Source organism: Bactrocera neohumeralis, chromosome 6 (assembly GCF_024586455.1).
Source record: "Bactrocera neohumeralis isolate Rockhampton chromosome 6, APGP_CSIRO_Bneo_wtdbg2-racon-allhic-juicebox.fasta_v2, whole genome shotgun sequence".
NCBI classification, from domain to species: Eukaryota; Metazoa; Arthropoda; class Insecta; order Diptera; family Tephritidae; genus Bactrocera; species Bactrocera neohumeralis.
Window position 1 is genome coordinate 73,537,453 of NC_065923.1, and position 19,001 is coordinate 73,556,453.

Here is a 19,001-nt window from a genome sequence, read left to right on the forward strand (position 1 = left end):
TTTAATCGCAAGGCAGCAATTGTGTAACCCTGTAAAGCTGCGGAGAAACTTGGTTGCAGAAGAAATTGCGCGCAAATGACAACAAAATAATTTCAAGGTTCGTTAGATGTAAACGTTGTCGTACATAGTGCAAGTCCTCCTATATATTAATGAATGCGCATGTGTGTGTATGCACCACACATATGTACATACATATATCTGTAGCGTTTTCCTCCAAACGCGCTCTTGCACTAAAGCAGGTGTTTGTCGGTGGCGAGAGTTGCGTTGCTTGAGCCGATCGCGCCATGAAGTACGCACATACACATACTCACATACATATGTATGTATGTGTATATTTCACCCACAAGCGTCACTAAAAGCATAACAATTATGCATGTTTAGGTACACACAGTCACACATACATATAGACATATGCTTAAACTCATATTACAAGCACATATGCCTTGGATGGAAGCGCTCAAAAAATTATTACAAAATCTTGGAAAACTAAAACGGTTAACAGTTTCGTTGCACGCCTTGTTGTTGTTTTTTTATAGTGTGTTGTTGTTATTTGTTTCTCTTTTTTTTTCTTTTATGCCGATTATTGCGCAGGCGTACCTTGTTGCCTTGTAGTTTTTACTGTTGTTGCAAACTGTTTTTTTTGTTTTGATATTTTTGTGTATTATTTTCCAGCTCTTTCACAATCAGTTAAGCTTCCTCTGTTGGCAATATGTTTGTACTAGATGAAAACGTTATAAGCGATTTGAACGCATTTTTTGCTTGCAGAATTTGAATATGTGTGTGTTTAGGTATGATGGTATGTGTTGGTACAATAATATACCATTGTTTCGCAAGTTTATAAATACAGGTATATGGTATTTGTTCGAAAGACAGTCGATGTAAGCACTTAGATAAGTTTCAGCAAATATATCCGGATACAAATCAATAATGATTGAAGAATGAGGTCAACACGTCGGTGGGTGTAAAAAATATTCACTCTTTTAAATACATTTGTATAATTATCATATTAAAAATTATAATAATTTGTAAAAACTTGAAAAAAACGTTATCTTTAGGTGCACCGCTGCTATAATATCCTTCACAGTTCATATCTTTTAATTTGGATCGCTGAGATTGTATGACAGCTATATGATATGGTGGGCCGATCGAAACAATATATTCGGAGATTGTAGTTTTGCTTTAGGCAGTATGCAATGCCGAATTTCGTGAAAATATCTCGTCAAATAAAAAAGTTTTCCATACAAGAACTTGATTTTAGTCGTTCAGTTTGTATGACAGCTATATGATATAGTGATCCGATCAGAACAATTTTTCCAGAGATTATACTATTACTGTAGGTTATAATCCCTATTGAATTTCGTGAAGATATCTTGTCAAATAAGCGAGTTTTTCGTACAAGAACTTGATTTTGATCGCACAGTTTGTATGGCAGCTATATGATATAATGGTTCGATCTTAACAATATTTTCGGAGATTGTGTACTTGCATTGGGCAATAATCCATACCAAATTTTATGAAGATATCTTTTGAAATAAACAAGTTTTCATACAAGAACCTGAATTTGGTCGTTCAGTTTGTATGGCAGCTATATGCTATAGTGGTCCGATCAGAACAATTTTTTCAGAGATTACACCGCTACTGTAGAAAATAATTCGTCTTGTCAAATAAGTGAGACTTTCGTACAAGAAATCGATTTTGATCGGTTAGTTTGTATGCCAGCTATATGATATAAGTATGTAGATGTCCGATAAAACAATATGTTCGTAAATTGTATTTTTGCCTTGGGTAATAGTCCATGCCAAAATTTCATGAAGATATCTTGTCAAATAAATGTGTTTTTCATTCCAAGAGCTTGTTTGGTCGTTATAAGGACTCCACTGCGTGACAGACTTTATATAACTTCTGCTGGATAGAAAAATACATTAAGTTGTTAAGATTGAATGTATACCAGCCGTTTAGAGTTTGGGTCTGATTTTAGCGCCCTCTAACTAGGATAGAGATATCAACGGTACTCTCCCACCCTCTTTTATCGTGCGAGGCGGAGTTCATTTTGAATGATTACCACTATTATTAATATTTTTGTTACTATTATTATTATTATTATTGTTGTTGTTATTTTTATTATTATTATAATTTTTGTATTTTTTAAGCCCGTAAAGAGGGTTTGAAATGTCTTCGTCGCTTTCGCATTACTTCAGGCCAGGTTTCCAAGATGGGCCCATTACAGATCAGTCTCTACTCTCCCTGCATCAAGCTTTTTGCCTCACCTTCTATTGAGTTATTATTGTTGCCATTTATTTTCAAAAATATATTAAAATTTTTTTATTTTTATTGAAATTTTATAAGTTTAGCACGTAGTATCCGTTTTGAGAAAATCAGTTAACCTCAAAATTTGCACCTACAGCATATTTTTCGTTTTTATTATACTTATATAATAAATTTATAAGTGCCAAAACTTACTTTTCTCCAACACTGGCAAATTACAAAAAATTACACAAAAACACACCTTTGCTGGTTATGATTTACAGTTAGTTTTTCAGCGGTTATAAAATGTTTATATTTTTTTTTAATTTAAAAACAAAAATTTTTTAATTTGTAAATTGTAAATTATTATTTTTTTTTATTTTAATAATGAGAAACTTTTTTTTTTCAAAAAACTATTTAAAAAAAATTTCAAAAAAGTATTTTAAAAAAAATTTTGGTTTTCAAAAAATGGTATTAGCTCAAATCTTATAAGTATTCACAAATCCAAAAACCTGTTTTTGAAATACTCTCTCGAGTCAACACTTTCCCGCTAACACATTTGCCATTACAGGCCCAGTTTTCCTTAGCGAAACTAACACGGAAAACTATTTAGGTCACAACGGCGTGAACAGCAAAAATTGTAATAAATATGTATGTTGTTGCATAAATTTTACAGCTCATAAATTTTTTCTTTCACTTTCAGTATTTTACTTTAGCTAACTGTAAGACACTTATTTTCAAATATATATTTGGCTTTATAAAACCGTTTCTTCACTTAATTTTAATTACTTTTCCATTGCATAATCCACATATCCTTTTTGCACTTGTGTATAACTGTTTTGTAGTATCCAAGTCACCAAATGCTTATTAGTTTTTAGTTTAGTTTTTGAGACTATTTAGAAAATTCCAACTGCAAGGTTTGAGCTGCGCGCACTGACTGTTCCATGGATTCGAAATTCTTCGCAGTTATTGCTTAAGAAAATGAGTGTTGATAGCTCTGCGTTAGTTTCCACTTTTTACGGTTCGTTTTGTTTCCATTATTACAAGAATACATGTGTCTTCATATGGTTTTTAGTGCAGCTCTGCTTCCCGCTTTTACGAAATCTGCCAACAAAATGAGCCACAAATGAGCCCGTCTGCAAGCGGTCTACAATGTTGTGTGCGATATGGACACACTTGAGTGCTTAACACTCAAAACGCCAGCAACTTGAGTGTAGGCGTAAGAGGGAGTTGTGTTGTTGTAGACACTGCAACCTCGAGCTTTTCCAAAATTGCGGCAATTTTCAAAAAATCGCTTTAAAAAATGTTGTTAAATGCCTTCCAAAATAAGTTGGCGCACCAGCAGCGGGCGGTCTCGTGCTTACAATATTATGTGCGATTAGTGTGTGCGCATGCGTGTGGTGGCTGTAATGGGCGCCACGGTTGTGGGCCATCTGCACGCGCTTTCAAGTATGACGACCTAAACTATGAATTTGACACTAGAAACTTTATGAATTGTGTATTGTGGTAGAGCAGTACTTGGAAATTAACCGATATCATGTATGTACATATGCATGTAGCACAACAACAATATAATTCCTCCAACTTTACGATATCATTTTTGGAGTACGAGTATCCTTTGCTTCAAAGTAGGTCTAAGTATCTGCTTTTACCTCTTCATTCTACGAAAATTTCTTTCCAGCGACAATTTTTTGGAGATCTGAGCACAGGAAATATTCGCCAGGAGGCCAGATCTGACGAATACGCTGGATACGGAAGCAATTGGATACACTATTCATGGATTTTTGCCATCTTTTTCACTGACTGATGATACGGTGTATTGTCTTGATGAAACAGCACTTTCTTTTTGCTCAAATGCGATAGCTTTTCGACGATTTCGTCCTTCAAACGGTCCAATAGCGCTTTGTAATGGCTGCTGTTGTTGATTATTTTAAGGTAGTCAGTAAAAATTATTCCATGCACATCCCAAAATACAGGCATCATAGCCTTACCAGTCGACCTGGTTACAGTTGGAATCTCCAATAGGCGCCAAACAGCGAAAAGGAACGATAAGCTGTACGAGATATACGACGGCATTGACATAGTTCAGGGAATAAAGAGATAACGGCAATGATGGCTAGGTCATGTCATCCGAAGGGATGAAAACATTGCAGCACTGGGAATATTCGACCGAGTACTCGCGGGGGAAGTAGAGGAAAAAGAAAACTTGCAATCCATTGGAAAGATCAAGTGGAGAAGGACCTTGGCTACACTTGAAATTAGTACGTATTCTTGCTGAGTATAAACCGGAAATTGTTTTAGATATTTAAGCTTAGCTTCATTTTGCTGCAATACCAAATGACAAAAATGTGTATTTCATTGTTGTACGCATTCATTCATAAATACAAATACATATGTATGTGCATGCAATTTCAGCTTATTGGCATTTTTGTCGTCATTTCCAAAAATTTCAGTTAAACACTTCCCTGTTTGCCTTGTTTAATTCACTTTTTAATTGCTCATGCGCTTTTTAGTTTTATTACCAGATTTAGCGAGTAATACAGTATTTAAGCGAGTAATGTATTTAATTTCCAAGCGGATGAGAGTGAAATTTTTTGCACAATCTGATCGACAACAACAAAAATCGGCACATAAACGTAACTACAATAAACATTGGGTTAAATACATACATACATACATTTAAATGCATATGTAACTGTATATATGTATGTGTGTGAACAACATACCAAGCTATCCATCTAGGCGTAATCACAACAAATACTCGCAAAACAGTGTTGGAAGTGTAAACTTTTCTTTTCTTTTGGAAATGCTTAGTTTTCATGGCTGAGAGCACAGGCGCTGACTTTGAAAGTCGTACGCATTAAAATTTAAGTAATTCGAAGGTACCGCCTTGGGACCAAAAAACTTTTATAGTGAGTGCGTGAAATAATGATTACAATAAATACTAACTGCAGCCTTGTTGTTGCTATTGGCAAATTGTAAGTAGCTAAATTGGCAAGCAAGTCGTAAGTAAGTAATGCGTCAATATATGGTATATACTATACTACATATACATACATATATAACTTACCCAAACGAGTTCTGTCGAATGATCTTACCGACTGAAGTTTTAATAAAGGATTGCAAAGCTTTCTGGATACCTTTTTTTGTAGGATGAGAACAAATTGCATGACAAATTTGGCAGTAAAATCATGTTATTGGATTTTCTTTCGTGAAATTATCTGCTCATCGAAGTGTTATCTCAATAAGTTCATTGATTGATGCGACGTGTGGGAAGTGGCGTCTTCTTATTGAAACACAATGTTGCCGAGATCACGAGCTTCAATTTCACGCATTCTCATAGGCATCTTTTTTGAAGAAATATGTACCGACGATTCCACTGGCCCACAAATCATACCAAACCGTTGTTTTTTCTGGATGAAGTGGTAGCTCTTGAATCTCTTCAGGTTGCTCTTCTTCCCAAATCAGGCAATTTTACTTGTTTACATAACCATTCAGGGCCCTCATAACTGGAGAAAATTGTCGGATCTTCTTGGAATCAGGGCTTTCCTCTTCCTCTGCTTCCCTCGACGGGTACTGCGTCGAATAATCTTAATGTCGTTGTATTTCTTGTATTGCTCATCGTTCCATCTACTGCGGTATTCGCCGTTGCCAATGCGCAAAGGACCATAAATCTTCCGCAGAAACTTTCTCTCGAAAACTCGTAACGCTGACTCATCAGATGTTGTCATCGTCCATGCCAATGGCAGCTCAAAATATTTTCTCCAGCAGTAGATTGAAGAAGTCGCATCATAGGAAGTCGCCTTGTCTGAAACCTCGCTTGGTATCAAACGGCTCGAAGAGGTCCTTCCCTATCCTGACGGAGCTTTTGATATTGCTCATCGTCAATTTACACAGCCGTATTAGATTTGCGGGGATACTAAACTCAGACAAAGCAGCAGAAAGGCAGCTTCTTTTCGTGCTGTCAAAAGCAGTTTTAAAATCGACGAAGAGGTGGTGTGTGTCGATCTTCCTTTCATGGGTTCATGGTGAATATCTGGTCACTTTTTGATTTTCAAGGCCTGAAGCCACACTGATAAGGTCCAAACAGTTTGTTGACGGTTATATGCAATGTTGAGTTGAGGAGGCTTATCCCACGGTGGCTGGAGCAGATTGGGCGGTCTTCGTTTTTGTGGATTGGGCAGAGCACACTTAAATTCCAATCGTCAGACTATATTCTAATAAAATTCCTTGTTGACAATTTGAGCGGTCGGAAGGAATTCAGAGTGCATCACACCTCGATAATCGCATAAAACTGTCAAGTTAACCTTAATTTTTGACCTGCTTTGACGTAGATTTTTCGGCTTTGGGTCTCTGATATCGATATTAGGCCTATTGATCGTATGTTTCCGGATCGTAAGTATAGATCCAAGACTTATCGCCAGTAATAATACGTTTCATGACATCCTTGTAGTCGGAAAGCATTGTTTCACAGACGTCAACGCAGTGCTGTTTTTCGAAAAACCAAAAATTGTGCTTTCACTTTTCTTAGGTAAAAATCGCCGAATGCACTAGGTACTTCAGAAAGATTAAACACTAATTATTATTTTGATGTGACATTTGGCACTGATGTCACTGACAGTCATACCAACTTAGAAAAGAGATATTTCGACGAGTGGATTTTTGCACGAAATTTAAATTAAAAAGTCTTACTATTATTTGCCCACAGTAATATGTTGGTCATATCTTTCTGTATAACTATGAGATGGCAAAATTTTCGGAGTTGGCAGGAAGCCAAAATATTTATATACATATGTACATATAATATATGTATATGTACATATATGTATGTATACATATGTATATAAATGTAAAAATATATATTTATGCCCATCTCTCTAGAATTACTGACAGCATACATTTCAAAATATGTATGAGGATATGAGGAATGAGCGATAATGTCACAGCACAATATATCGAACATTACGTCATTTTGCATAAAATATTTAAAACTTTTCTGGTAATAGCAGTGTAAATGCTTGATTAATTACATATTTAAAAACTGTAAAAAAAAACATCACATGAAAAAGAAAATGTTTATGTTTATGGAAAATTTATTTTATTTTTTGTAAAAACATCGCATTGTTTACCTAAAATTTATTTAAAAAAAATCACATTGTACAAAAAACATCGAGATATACAATCACAAGCGACAGTATTCTGGTACAAATTTGGTTTTCAAAATTATTGAAAAAAGTGCTCAAATTGTTGTGAAAAACAACAATGAATCAGCTGTTTTTATGACATAATTTTTTTCAATTTTCGAGTTATAATTAGAATCACAAAAACAAAATGTTGCAATAACATTTTGGGGGCTCGTCGCTGCGTCAATTCAAGTTGGCAAGGCATGAATATATATGTACATAAGCTTTCTAAGTAAATGGGAGTGTTATTGCTTTAAAATGTCTGTATCTAAGGTATTAAAAATAAAAATATGTATGTATATATATATATAATTTTTGCACTGCTGCTTCTACGTCTCATATTTAATGCCTTAGCAGAGCACATATCCAGCCCACTGCATAAATGCGAAGAGATATGCATTAATTAAGACACCACATCATTACATACATACATCCCTCATATTCCCCGCATTTCATAAGCAAGTATAGCACATCATGCCTGCATCTAATATTTCGCAAGGCTCAAACTTTCGTATCCAATAAAATTCATTGAAGATAATTGGCTTGATGACAATCAGCAAAGTTCGCTTTCTTTCATTGTATTTACAGCGATATTGAATGCAATTCTCAGACACATTGCACAAATGAGGGTCAGGAATATTTTTTTATATGTACATATGTATGTATGTTGGGGAGGGTCAAATATTTTCAAGTACTTGGAAAAGAGATACACAGTTTTCTTTCTGATAATAAGAAAAAGAGAAAACTGTTAGGTGAGGGACCTTCAGTTACGATTAAGAGTTCAAACATGGAGACCACTTTGGACTACACTATTATTGTTCTATTATTGTTCCTTAGGGCTGCCTATCAACCAATTTTGCAGAGTACCAAGCGGGAAAAAAAATTTTGTTCCCCCCCTAATGTATGTATATCACATGCAATGTGTTCGCGAATAACTTGGTGTTCTTCGAAAATGAAATATAGCATAAAAATAAAATTCTTTGCAAATATCTGATTATTTCATTCAAAAGGAAAGCAAAAACTTGCGAAACGTCAAGCATATGAGTTTTTAAAAATTAAATAAAAATAGTAATAGAGGATATATGCATAGCAATTGCGTGACACGTGCAAAACTTATGCAAAAATCAGGCTAAAAACATCGGTTATTGACACCAAAAAAAATTTTATCACGCAACACGTGGCACGTGGAAGGAGATTTTTGGCAAACCATTATACTTTAAATGAAATATACTATATATATATTGGAAGCATATTTCTCTATGGCAACTAATTTAGTTAGTAAAGCCCCAAAAAGTAAGCATAAGAACGCGCAAAATGCTAAGTGAATATGTGAGTGACTGTCGAACCCTGTAGGAAAATCTTCTAACTTGCTGTGATCCTAGGCAATAAATTATTATTTTTGTTCTTATACCCTGATCTGGAGTAAGTTTGTCATGCAGCTTGTAACACACAGAAGAAATTGTCGGAGACCCTCTAAAGTATATAAAATACTATATAATTTAAATGATCAGCATAACGAGTTTATTCAATTTAGCTATTCAAACGCGAATTAGTCCCTGTCTTTTTGAGATGTTGATCTGAAATTTCACAAAACACAATTTCTTCCCAAGAAACTGCTCATCTGTTGGAATCATTAATATTGGACTACTATACCATATAGCTGTCATACAAACTGACCAAACAAAATTAAGTTCTTGTAAAGAAAACTATTTTATTTTACAAGATATCTTCATGAAATTCGGTACAGATTGTTGTTCAAGCCAAGGCTACAAACTCCGAATATAATGTTCGAATCGGACTACTATAGCGTATGGCTACCATACAAACTGAACGATCGAAATCAAGTTTTTTTTATTTTACAAGATATCTTCATGAAATTTTACATAGATTGTTCTCCAAGACAATACTACAGTCTACGAATATAATGTTCGAATCGGAATACTGTAGCTTAGCGGATATAAATATTACAATAATATGATAGCAAAAGTCTAGTTTTTCTTGCATGGTCATAGTAACCACTCACACTTAGATGTCCCTTAAGAAATTCGTACATGATAATGTACTTACATATGTGTGGGCATGTGGGCATATAAAGGGTAGTCCAATTACAAAATTTCATAGTTTAAATTTGCAGACGCGCGAATTCATAGCCAAGGTCATGAAATACGTATGCGTAAATTTGGTCACACACACACGATATGCAAAACTATATAAAGGGTAGTCCAAATAATTTTGCTACGACCGAAGACTTGTCAAAGCTATGTACATATCGTCACCTAAAATTCAAAATAACGTATCATCACTTTTCATAAGTTTAGAGGCGAAGGAAAAACGATATATTGGAAAGCACTCATAGAAACAAAATTTGAGTTTTGGTTATAAAATGGTTATATATTGATTATATGTGACAGCAGATGCTGAAAATTTTATGCTACCTATACGTAATACGATGTAGTGAATCATAAGCAATAACTAGCTCAATTTCGATTTTTTTGATGATACGAAATTTTGCATTTTAGGTGACGATATGCAAGTATATTATAATACGAATAAAAATATGGGTCGCACAGTTATCAGGAATGCCTGAACTTTGGCAACAAACGCACTTCCATTCGCACGTGTGTCGTTTCTACGTCACAGGAACAGACTTACATAGATACATATACATATATCCCGCCAAATACTGGCACATAGCTTTGATTGCCCAAATCACCAAACACTCCACACACTCATTTTCCTTTGGATGAACACGCAAGAGATTATACTTAAAATTTAAAAGTATAAGAATCAACCTATACTTACATACATATTTATGTTTTCAATATATAAACAAATGAATGAAATCTTCTAAAAATCAAAAGTAACAACACAAAACTTACTTATTGCTGTGTGCCTTATGTGTTTTTCTTATTGTAATCGCGCATTTTCCAAGCTAAGCAGAGCCCAGGCAACCGCCACACCACATTAACGAAAAAAGTTGTCAGTTGATAGCCGCACATCGTGCCGCGTTGGCCGGTGAAATTTTAGAATATTGGATAATACGAAAAATATGCTGTGTTTTGAAAAAAAAAAAATATTAAATAATAAAAAAAATTTAATTAAAAAAGTTAATGAAAAAAGTTTAACTTAAAAAATTTAAATAAAAAAATTAACTAAAAAATTAATTTTTAGTTAAAAAAATTTAATTAAAAAAGTTAATTAAAAAATTTAAATAAAAAATAAAAAAATAAATTTTTAGTTAAAAAAATTTAATTAAAACAAATTTTAATTAAAGAAAATTTAATTAAATAAAAATTATTCGAAATAAAATTAATTAAAAAACTTTTAATTAAATAGATTTAATTTAAAAAAATTTAATAAAAAAAATATTAATATTAATTTAAAAAAATATTATATAAAACTTTAATATAAAAGTGTAAAGTTTAGAATAATTTAGATAAAAATTATGTTCAGAAAGTGCTTAACGACTTTTGCACAAGCTAAAAATGCAAACAATGCCGGCTGTCTAACGCCTATAGTATGTCGAACTACGCATAGACATGCTAGCCACAATAAAGCCGATAGTCGTCCACCAAAAGTTTTGATTACCGGTAAGTTTCAAGTGTAAGTGCAGTGCAGAAGCCTTTGAAAATTATAAAAACTGAAAGAGATCCATAGTAGATTGAAATCGACTGGAAAAGAAAGATAAAATATCGAAAATTTAATAAAAAAAATTACTGGCGATCTGAGCTTGGGTTTCCCCGGGTAAAAAATAGCCCTTTTCAACAATTTTTTCTCATATAAAAAATGAAATGAAGTTAAAATTGGATTTTTGGCTGAAATTTTTACAAAAAAAAATGGAAAAAAAATTCTTCATCCAAATCTTTAAGAATTGTATCTCAAAGGCTTGTGTAAAATTTCATGAATATCCGTTGAGTAGTTTTCGAGAAATCTCACCAACCGACTTCAAAAACACAGATTCGAGAAAAACGCGTTTAAAGGCGGGCGCACAAGTTCTCAAGGCTATATCTCCGAAACTATTACTCGGATCAACTTGAAATTTTAGGACAATATTCTAGAGGTGTTGTAGTAATTTAATAAGGCAATAAAAAAATTAGATTTTTTGAAATCCGTAAACCCATGTAACTCCTTAAGTCCAAATAAGGTTTCTTCCTTAATATTTTAAATAAAAAAACACAGTGTATGTGGGACATAAGAAGATAAGTATGCTGGAATTTCGCTGAAAAGTCTTTTTGTATAAAAAAAATTTTTTTAAATTTTAAAAAATTAAAAAAAACCAAAAAACAAGAATAATTCAACTTTTTACATAAATTTTGTGGTTAAGGGGCTATACCAGTGTGACGCATGAAAAATTAGGCGATTTTCGTGAATTTTTTTAAAAGAAAGTACTAGATTGAATGTTTGGACGTTCTATGGACGGTATAGCCCCTTAAGTGAAAAAGAAATAAATGCTAAAGTTGTTGTTCTTTTGATTATCTACAATTTTGTCCCACAATTTTTTTCTATAGAACTTGTAGTTTTGCTGGAAATTGAGTTCAATCGTTTTTAACCCTTAAAAATTCAACCTTGTCCTTTCTCTACCTCCTCCCGAACTCAGTTCGCTTTTAAATTATTTTTCATTTAATTTCTGATGTTTTATCTTTCGTTTCTAATGAGCTTCATCTTATTGTAATTGTTGTTGTTTCATTTTTGATTTTGCGAAAATAAGACCTTGTTACTAAAAATATGCACAATCATCAACAAGAGCTATCAAAGGAAACGAAATATGCCAAATGTGCTCGTTAAGCAAAAACAATATTCCGCCATTTATTTATAATATGACCTGATATTTGAAAAATTAGTACGCAGTGCGCAAATAGTTGTAAGCAAATTTTATATATTATAGTAAGAAAAATATTGTGTATTAATTTTGAGAAAAATATGCGCTGAAGAATAAACTAAATTTTAAATTTGAGGAAGAATGATATTTTTTCTTATAAATTATTATTAAGATTCTTTTTTTTTACAAAGTAAATCAGATTATCTAATTTATTATTAAAATTTAATATTTTTTCTGCCTGCTAATTGAAGAAGACTCAGCAAAATCTTATACTTATTAGCTTGCATTGCAAAATTTTCTCTTTCTCCCTTCGCCAGGTGGCCTAGGGCAACTCGGCATGGAGTGCGCCAAACTTTTGCGCTCTCAATATGGCGCTGAGAGTGTTGTACTCTCCGATATCATTAAACCCAGCAAGGAGGTTATAGAGAGTGGTCCCTACATATTCGCCGATATTTTAGACTTCAAGGGTCTGCAAAAGATTGTCGTCGATAATCGCATCGATTGGCTGATACATTTCTCCGCATTGTTGAGCGCGATCGGTGAGCAAAATGTGCCACTGGCGGTACGGTAAGTGTTGCGAATACGTACATACAAAGTATATGCATTTTATATCATTTTATATATTAACAAGTAAGGAAGGGCTATGTTCGGGTGTAACCAAAAAAAGAGAATGAAATTCTTGTAACTTGCAAGGATCAAAGCTTGCACGGACGGACAGACAGACAGTCACTCGGATTTCAACTCATCTCATCATTCTGATCATTTATGTATGTAATATCCATATCTAACTCGCTTACTTTAAGGTGATCCATACAACCGCTAGGTGAACAAAACTATTATACTTTGTAGCAACAGTTTTTGAGTTTTCATGATACCATGCGTCCATGTGCTTTTTGTTTTACTTTGTGTCATTAGTTTTTTCATTTTCATCGCCTGCACGTTGATTTTCTGTCATAACTTAGGAAGACTTTCACTTAAACACGCAAAGTGATTACAAAATAACTGTACAAAGTAATCGCGTGATATCAACAATAACATTTTTGCGCCTTGCTTCCCCATATGGTTTTAATTTATTTTTCTGAAATATTTCAGCGTCAACATCGAGGGTGTACATAATGTCATCGAACTGGCGAAACAGTACAATTTACGCATTTTTGTGCCAAGCACAATTGGCGCATTCGGCCCAGACAGTCCGCGCAATCCAACTCCAAATGTAACAGTGAGTATTTGTCACAATTATTATGTGTCATGTGTAGCATAGCTGAGCGCAGTGCAAATTACACACTTACTGCAATTGTCCTTGCATTATCGGTAAATATTTATGGTACTAAAAAATTATGAAAAAATCATTTTTTTTTGTCTTATTTAATTTTATAACATCTCTAGAATACTGAGCTAAATTCTGAAATTGATTTGAGTAAAGTTTTAGAGATCCAGTCTTGAAAAGTTGCGCCTTCGAGGTCACCTACAACATCTTGAATGAAGATTTTTTTGTTTGGCTATAATTAATTAAAAAAAAAAACGTCGAGAAATTTTCACGAAAATTTTGTATTTTTTTGTAAATACGGCTGCCAAAAATCTGATTATTCGTTCTTTTTTGTATTTCCTTCGCTCAATGCCTAGTTTTTGGCCTTAATACCGATTTCCGATTGCACCGATTTTTTTTTTTAATTTTGATGATAATGGTCCGATCTGAACATTTTTTTTGGAGATTTTACCTTGGAAAATAATTTGTGCTAAATTTCATGAAGATACTTATCTCCTGAAAAAATTTTTTCATACAAGAACTTGGTTTGGATTGTTCAGTTTGTATGGCAGCTATATGATATAGAGGTCCGATCTAGACAATTTCTTCCAAGATTATATCGTTGCTTTGGGCAATATTGCATGCCAAATATAGATATCTCTTTAAATAAAAAAGTTTTTCATACAAAGACATGATTTTGAATGATCAGTTTGTATGACAGCTACATGATATAGTAGTCCGATTTAAATAGATGTTTTCGAAGATTGTACCGTTGTCTTGGAAAATAGTTTGTGCCAAATTTTATAACGATAGCTTGTCAAATAAAAAGTTTTTCCTACAAGGACTTGATTCCGATTAAAGACTTCGTTGAAAACTAAATATACCTAACTTGCACAGTATGTAATTATGCGCGTTAGTTAATCACTTAACTTTTAATTTTCAATTCCTATACAACTAACTGCGTTTTATATAACAAATGTAGATTCAACGTCCCCGCACAATGTATGGCGTCTCGAAAGTGCATGCCGAACTCATGGGCGAATATTATTACCATAAATTTGGCTTGGATTTTAGATGTTTGCGTTTTCCCGGTGTTATTTCAAGCGATCCACCTGGCGGTGGTACTACTGGTGAGTACTTTTGCTATATTGCATACACATTTTTAAAATAAACGAGAATAATCGTGAATAAAATGAAAATTGGCTCGTCGCCACAATAAATTTCAATTATCAGTGAGTAATCTAAACAAAACCACAATTTTCAAAACAATAATGAAAATGTGATTATTGCAATAATAAAAATATGATTATTGCGATTATTGTTTTCACTTTATTAAATGTGCAATTTATGTGCGCAAAATCGTTGCTATTTTCAATAATTGAGTAGTGAGAAATGGGCAAAAACACTGGAGCGTACATAATGCTTTGCTACAGAAATGGTAAATCCAATAATTCAGAATGCGATTGAGGTTAACCCAATTTAATTGAGTAAATATCAAAATATTTTCGAACAGAAAGTTATGCAAAAGAAAATAAGAAAAAACGTTAACTTCAGTTACAACGCAACAATAAGACCCTTCAATAAATACAAAAGATTCCATATAAGAACTTGATTTCGATCGATCACTTTGTACGGCAGCTGTATGGTCGAGTGGTCTGATTTAAACAATTTCTTCGGAGATTGTATCGGTGCCTTAAGTAAAAATCTGTGCTAAATTTCGCGAAGATATCTTGTGAAATAAAAAAGTTTTCCATACAAGAACTTGTTTCGGATTGTTCAGCTTGTATGGCAGCTATATGATATAGTGATCTGATCTAAACAATTCCTTCGGAGATTATACCGTTGCTTTGAAAAATAGCTTTTACCAAATTTAATAGAGATAGCTTGTCAAACAAAAAAGTTTTCCTTATAAGGTTGAATTTAATCGTATAGTTTGTATGTCAGCTATAGGCTATAGTTGGCCAATATCGGTGGTTCCGACAAGTGAGTAGCTTCTTGGAGAGAAAAGGACATGTGCAAAATTTTAGATCGAGAACTCAAAAACTTAGGGACTAATTCGCGTATTTACAGGCAGGCAGACACTCATACGTGCATAAAAGGCTAATTGTATAAACCTGCATAACGGTAGGAATGAAATAATGTGTTTTAAACAATCTAATCAAGATGCCTATGTATATGGACATAAAAATCATTACTGATTTATTTTTACTTTTCTTATTTTTCGTAGATTACGCTGTCGCCATTTTCCATGAAGCACTGCGCAGCGGCAAGTACACCTGCTACTTGCGTCCAGACACACGTCTACCAATGATGTACATTGAAGACTGTCTACGGTGAGTTTAAAAACCTATACATAGCCACTATTTCTTTTAAAATATATTGTACTAATTGCTACCAACTTTGCAGTGCCTTGCTGGAATTTATGCGCGCACCGTCGGAAAATCTGAAACGGCGTGTCTATAATGTAACGGCCATGTCGTTTACACCGGAAGAACTGGTAGAAGAATTAAGTAGTTATGTGCCCAATTTGCACGTGACTTACAAGCCAGATAGCCGACAGGATATTGCCGATTCATGGCCACAAGTGTTTGACGATTCTGAGGCACGCCGCGACTGGGGTTGGCAGCATAAATACGATTTAAAGAACTTGGTTAGTTTTATGGTGAAGGATGTGCGAGAAAACTTTATAAAGCTGGAAGATGCCAAAGTGTGCGCATCTTCAACGTGAATGTTATAACGGTGTGCATTATGCTTTAACCAAACAGTTCTTAAAACTTGCTCAAAAATGTTAGAATACAAGATTACGAAAAGTATTTATCATTTTAGGCTATGAAAATCGTTACAAAACCAAATTGCACTATAGCTTTTATTTTCTCACTTTATTGACAATTTTGTTGTCAATAGATTTTTAATTAACATTTATTTAAAATTGACCAAAATATTTTCTCTCCAACACTATTCATTTCACTAAAACTTGTTCACTATAATTTAATAAATTAATTCAACTTCTCAAATTAACGGCAGTGCTTACGCTTTGTTTACAATTTCCAAGCCGTTCTATGCTTCTTCTTCTCATATCCAAAGAACTACGTCACAAGTTGGTGTTTGGCGTAATCTTGTATTCTATCATTCTTGAACTTGGCAAATCAAGCATTTATTTATATATACATAAATATTTTTTAAAATACCTAGTATTATGAAGTTAAATTTTAATATTACTAAAAGAAGTCTTTTAAAGCTGTACATAATTAATTTTCAACAATACATGGAGTGAGATTTTTCAATACAGAACACTGGAAAATTTTTAATTTCATGAAGAGCGTAATTACTTTAAAATTATAAATCATAGTCATGAAGCACATAATTATTTTAAAATTTTAATCACAGTCTTAACATTGCTAAAACGCTTAATCATTTTAACCATAGTCTTAAAATATAATTAGTGGTTTCTTAGCAAAAATTATTTGTTTAAACAACCGTACTAAATTGTGATGCATTAATTAGTGGTTCGCTACCAAATATGGTTGCAAACCTTACAAAAATTCTTATAGACTCATTAATGTGCTCCTCTCCACGGAAATCTTTAGTAAAAGGCGAAAGATTTATTCGACAACTGAAGAGAAGCCAGAGTAACTTAAAGAACGCTGCAATAAAGTATTTCTTTTCTCCTATTTATAAACCATATGCGAAGTATAACGCAAAATGCAAGTTAACGAAATCGCATCCTTTTCAAGCGCAGCAGACAAAGGGGCTGCATTAAGTGCCAGGTATTCACAGGTATGCACATTCGTTTGTATGTATGTAATATTACTAAAATGCATTATTTGTGCAAGCCAAGTACAAGCATATAATGCAAAGTAAAGTTTTAGTAAACAAGAAGCTATACATTATATTTCACTCATCAAGATTGAGAAACAACGAAATCATAAAAAATAGATTTTCAGTATCTGTATGGTAAAACACTGATACTTACATATGTACATACATTTGAACTTATGTATGTATGCATATTAAATCCTTTGCCTTTTAGTAACTCGCGATGCAATTCATTCTAATATTTTTAACAACATTGTTGTTGATTTTCGCCAAAGCGATTTTTCATAAAGCTCTTAGTACATTAATAATCAAATGACACTTACCCAGGTATTGAAAATTTTATAATTATTATGTGATCTTCGCAAGTGTTGAGGATATGAAACAATGGGAACGAGCAGCTATCAGTTGTTGTTGTTGTTGTAGCGACAGAATTCTGCCAACAGTCGCACAAGATAATACTGTCAGTCGGCGGCCGCACTTCCGAAGCAGCAAAGCAGCTTATTATATAATTTTGATTATATTTAAAGTATCGATGTTGAAAAAACTATAAAATTAATATAAACTTTAATTATTGAGTATGGTAAAATATCATTTACGTATATACATACTTCTTTATAGTTGTCGCAGCGGAACTTTAAGCAAGCCTTGACATTTTAGCTTATTTTGCCGGCTTATTTATAAATGAAATAGATTACTCCAATAAAGTTAAATAAATATAAACTTAAATTATTTAGTATGGTAAAGTATTATGTAAAATATACCTCTTTATAGTTGTGGCAGAAAAACTTGAAGCAAGCGTTGACCTTGGTATTTTTGCTGCTTTTGACTGCCTTTTTATAAAAGAAATACTCGTACATTTCTTCAATAAAGTTAAACTGTTCGCAAGTATTTGTTATATATACACACATATGCACGATTTCATAAACAATTGCCGCCAGAAATTCGATTATTCGATCACTTGTTAATTTAAAGAATTATTCGTAAAGAGCACAATTTTAATAAGCTTCGTCTTTTAAGGCGTAGGAAATAAATATTGGAAAGTAGAGTTAAAATGGCGACAAATATTTTCAGTAGACAGCGTTGCATTCATGTTGACAGTTTTAATAAAATTGAAAATTATATTATATGTATTATGAAATTCCAATTCACATTAAATTTAAATTTTTAAAAGCACATTCAATTTAACAAGAGGAACAGGAATTATTCAAACAAATTTATGCTCATAATTCCTTCCGCAGTAATTAATATTGATTTTTGCCGACAGATGCTGCTGCAAAACAGTGTTTTCTGGTAGTATTCACTATTCACAAAACATGCTTATTATTTGTAAAAGGAACTCGATATTTATTAAAAAGCTTTCTATTAAATAACACACTTTGGTTTTTAAATAATATTAATTTTTAAAGGTAAATATGTAAGCAATATATCTTCAATAATCAAAATTATTTTCACTAAGTTCTACTATTCCATCATTTTCCAGTCAATTTGTGAATTTAGTTTTTGCACTTGAAAGCAACTCTGTGCCTGGAAGCTGTCAATTTACAGTTCCGCGTAAATTTCCGCGTCCGTAGTGGCCCAATAAGACAAACTTATGAGAAATGTATTCAAAAGTGCAAATATTTAAGTAATTTATAATAAATGTTGTTATTAAAAGTGTTGTGTTTCGTTATTTAATGAAATATTGGTTTCGGTA

At 33.0% G+C, this 19,001-nt stretch overlaps 2 protein-coding genes and 1 non-coding gene across 7 annotated transcripts in view; 1 reads left to right on the top strand and 2 right to left on the bottom strand.

The window, feature by feature from the left end:
• Positions 1-18,347, bottom strand: part of LOC126761283 (protein artichoke) — a 28,176-nt gene extending 9,829 nt beyond the window's left edge. For 2 of the 5 annotated variants that reach the window (XM_050477323.1, XM_050477318.1), the window contains exons 1-4: positions 18,070-18,347; positions 17,917-17,978; positions 17,632-17,852; positions 10,307-10,479 (exon numbers count right to left, since the gene is read on the bottom strand). The gene's annotated coding sequence lies outside the window, so the exon portion shown is untranslated. Of the gene's footprint in view, positions 1-10,306; positions 10,494-17,631; positions 17,853-17,916; positions 18,003-18,069 lie in introns of those variants that run through there. The other 3 variants (XM_050477319.1, XM_050477320.1, XM_050477321.1) reach the window with 3 other exon arrangements.
• On the top strand, positions 10,775-16,783 carry LOC126761284 (L-threonine 3-dehydrogenase, mitochondrial). Its single transcript, XM_050477324.1, has 6 exons — positions 10,775-11,017; positions 12,564-12,813; positions 13,339-13,465; positions 14,475-14,622; positions 15,720-15,825; positions 15,899-16,783. Exons 1-6 carry the CDS (start codon positions 10,873-10,875, stop codon positions 16,218-16,220), a joined length of 1,098 nt encoding a protein of 365 aa, XP_050333281.1. The 5' UTR covers positions 10,775-10,872; the 3' UTR covers positions 16,221-16,783.
• On the bottom strand, positions 17,009-17,125 carry LOC126763826 (U5 spliceosomal RNA). Its single transcript, XR_007667683.1, has one exon. It is a non-coding gene; the product is annotated as a U5 spliceosomal RNA (small nuclear RNA).
• Positions 18,348-19,001: the final 654 nt, after the last annotated feature.

What these genes read in the sequence shown, in the direction of transcription:
- LOC126761284 (XM_050477324.1), top strand. Translation starts at nt 10,873, where the DNA reads ATGTTCAGAAAGTGCTTAACGACTTTTGCACAAGCTAAAAATGCAAAC. An exon ending in ATCCAACTCCAAATGTAACA is followed by an intron (nt 13,466 to 14,474) that starts GTGAGTATTTGT and finishes TAACAAATGTAG; the next exon opens with ATTCAACGTCCCCGCACAAT. An exon ending in TACATTGAAGACTGTCTACG is followed by an intron (nt 15,826 to 15,898) that starts GTGAGTTTAAAA and finishes CCAACTTTGCAG; the next exon opens with TGCCTTGCTGGAATTTATGC.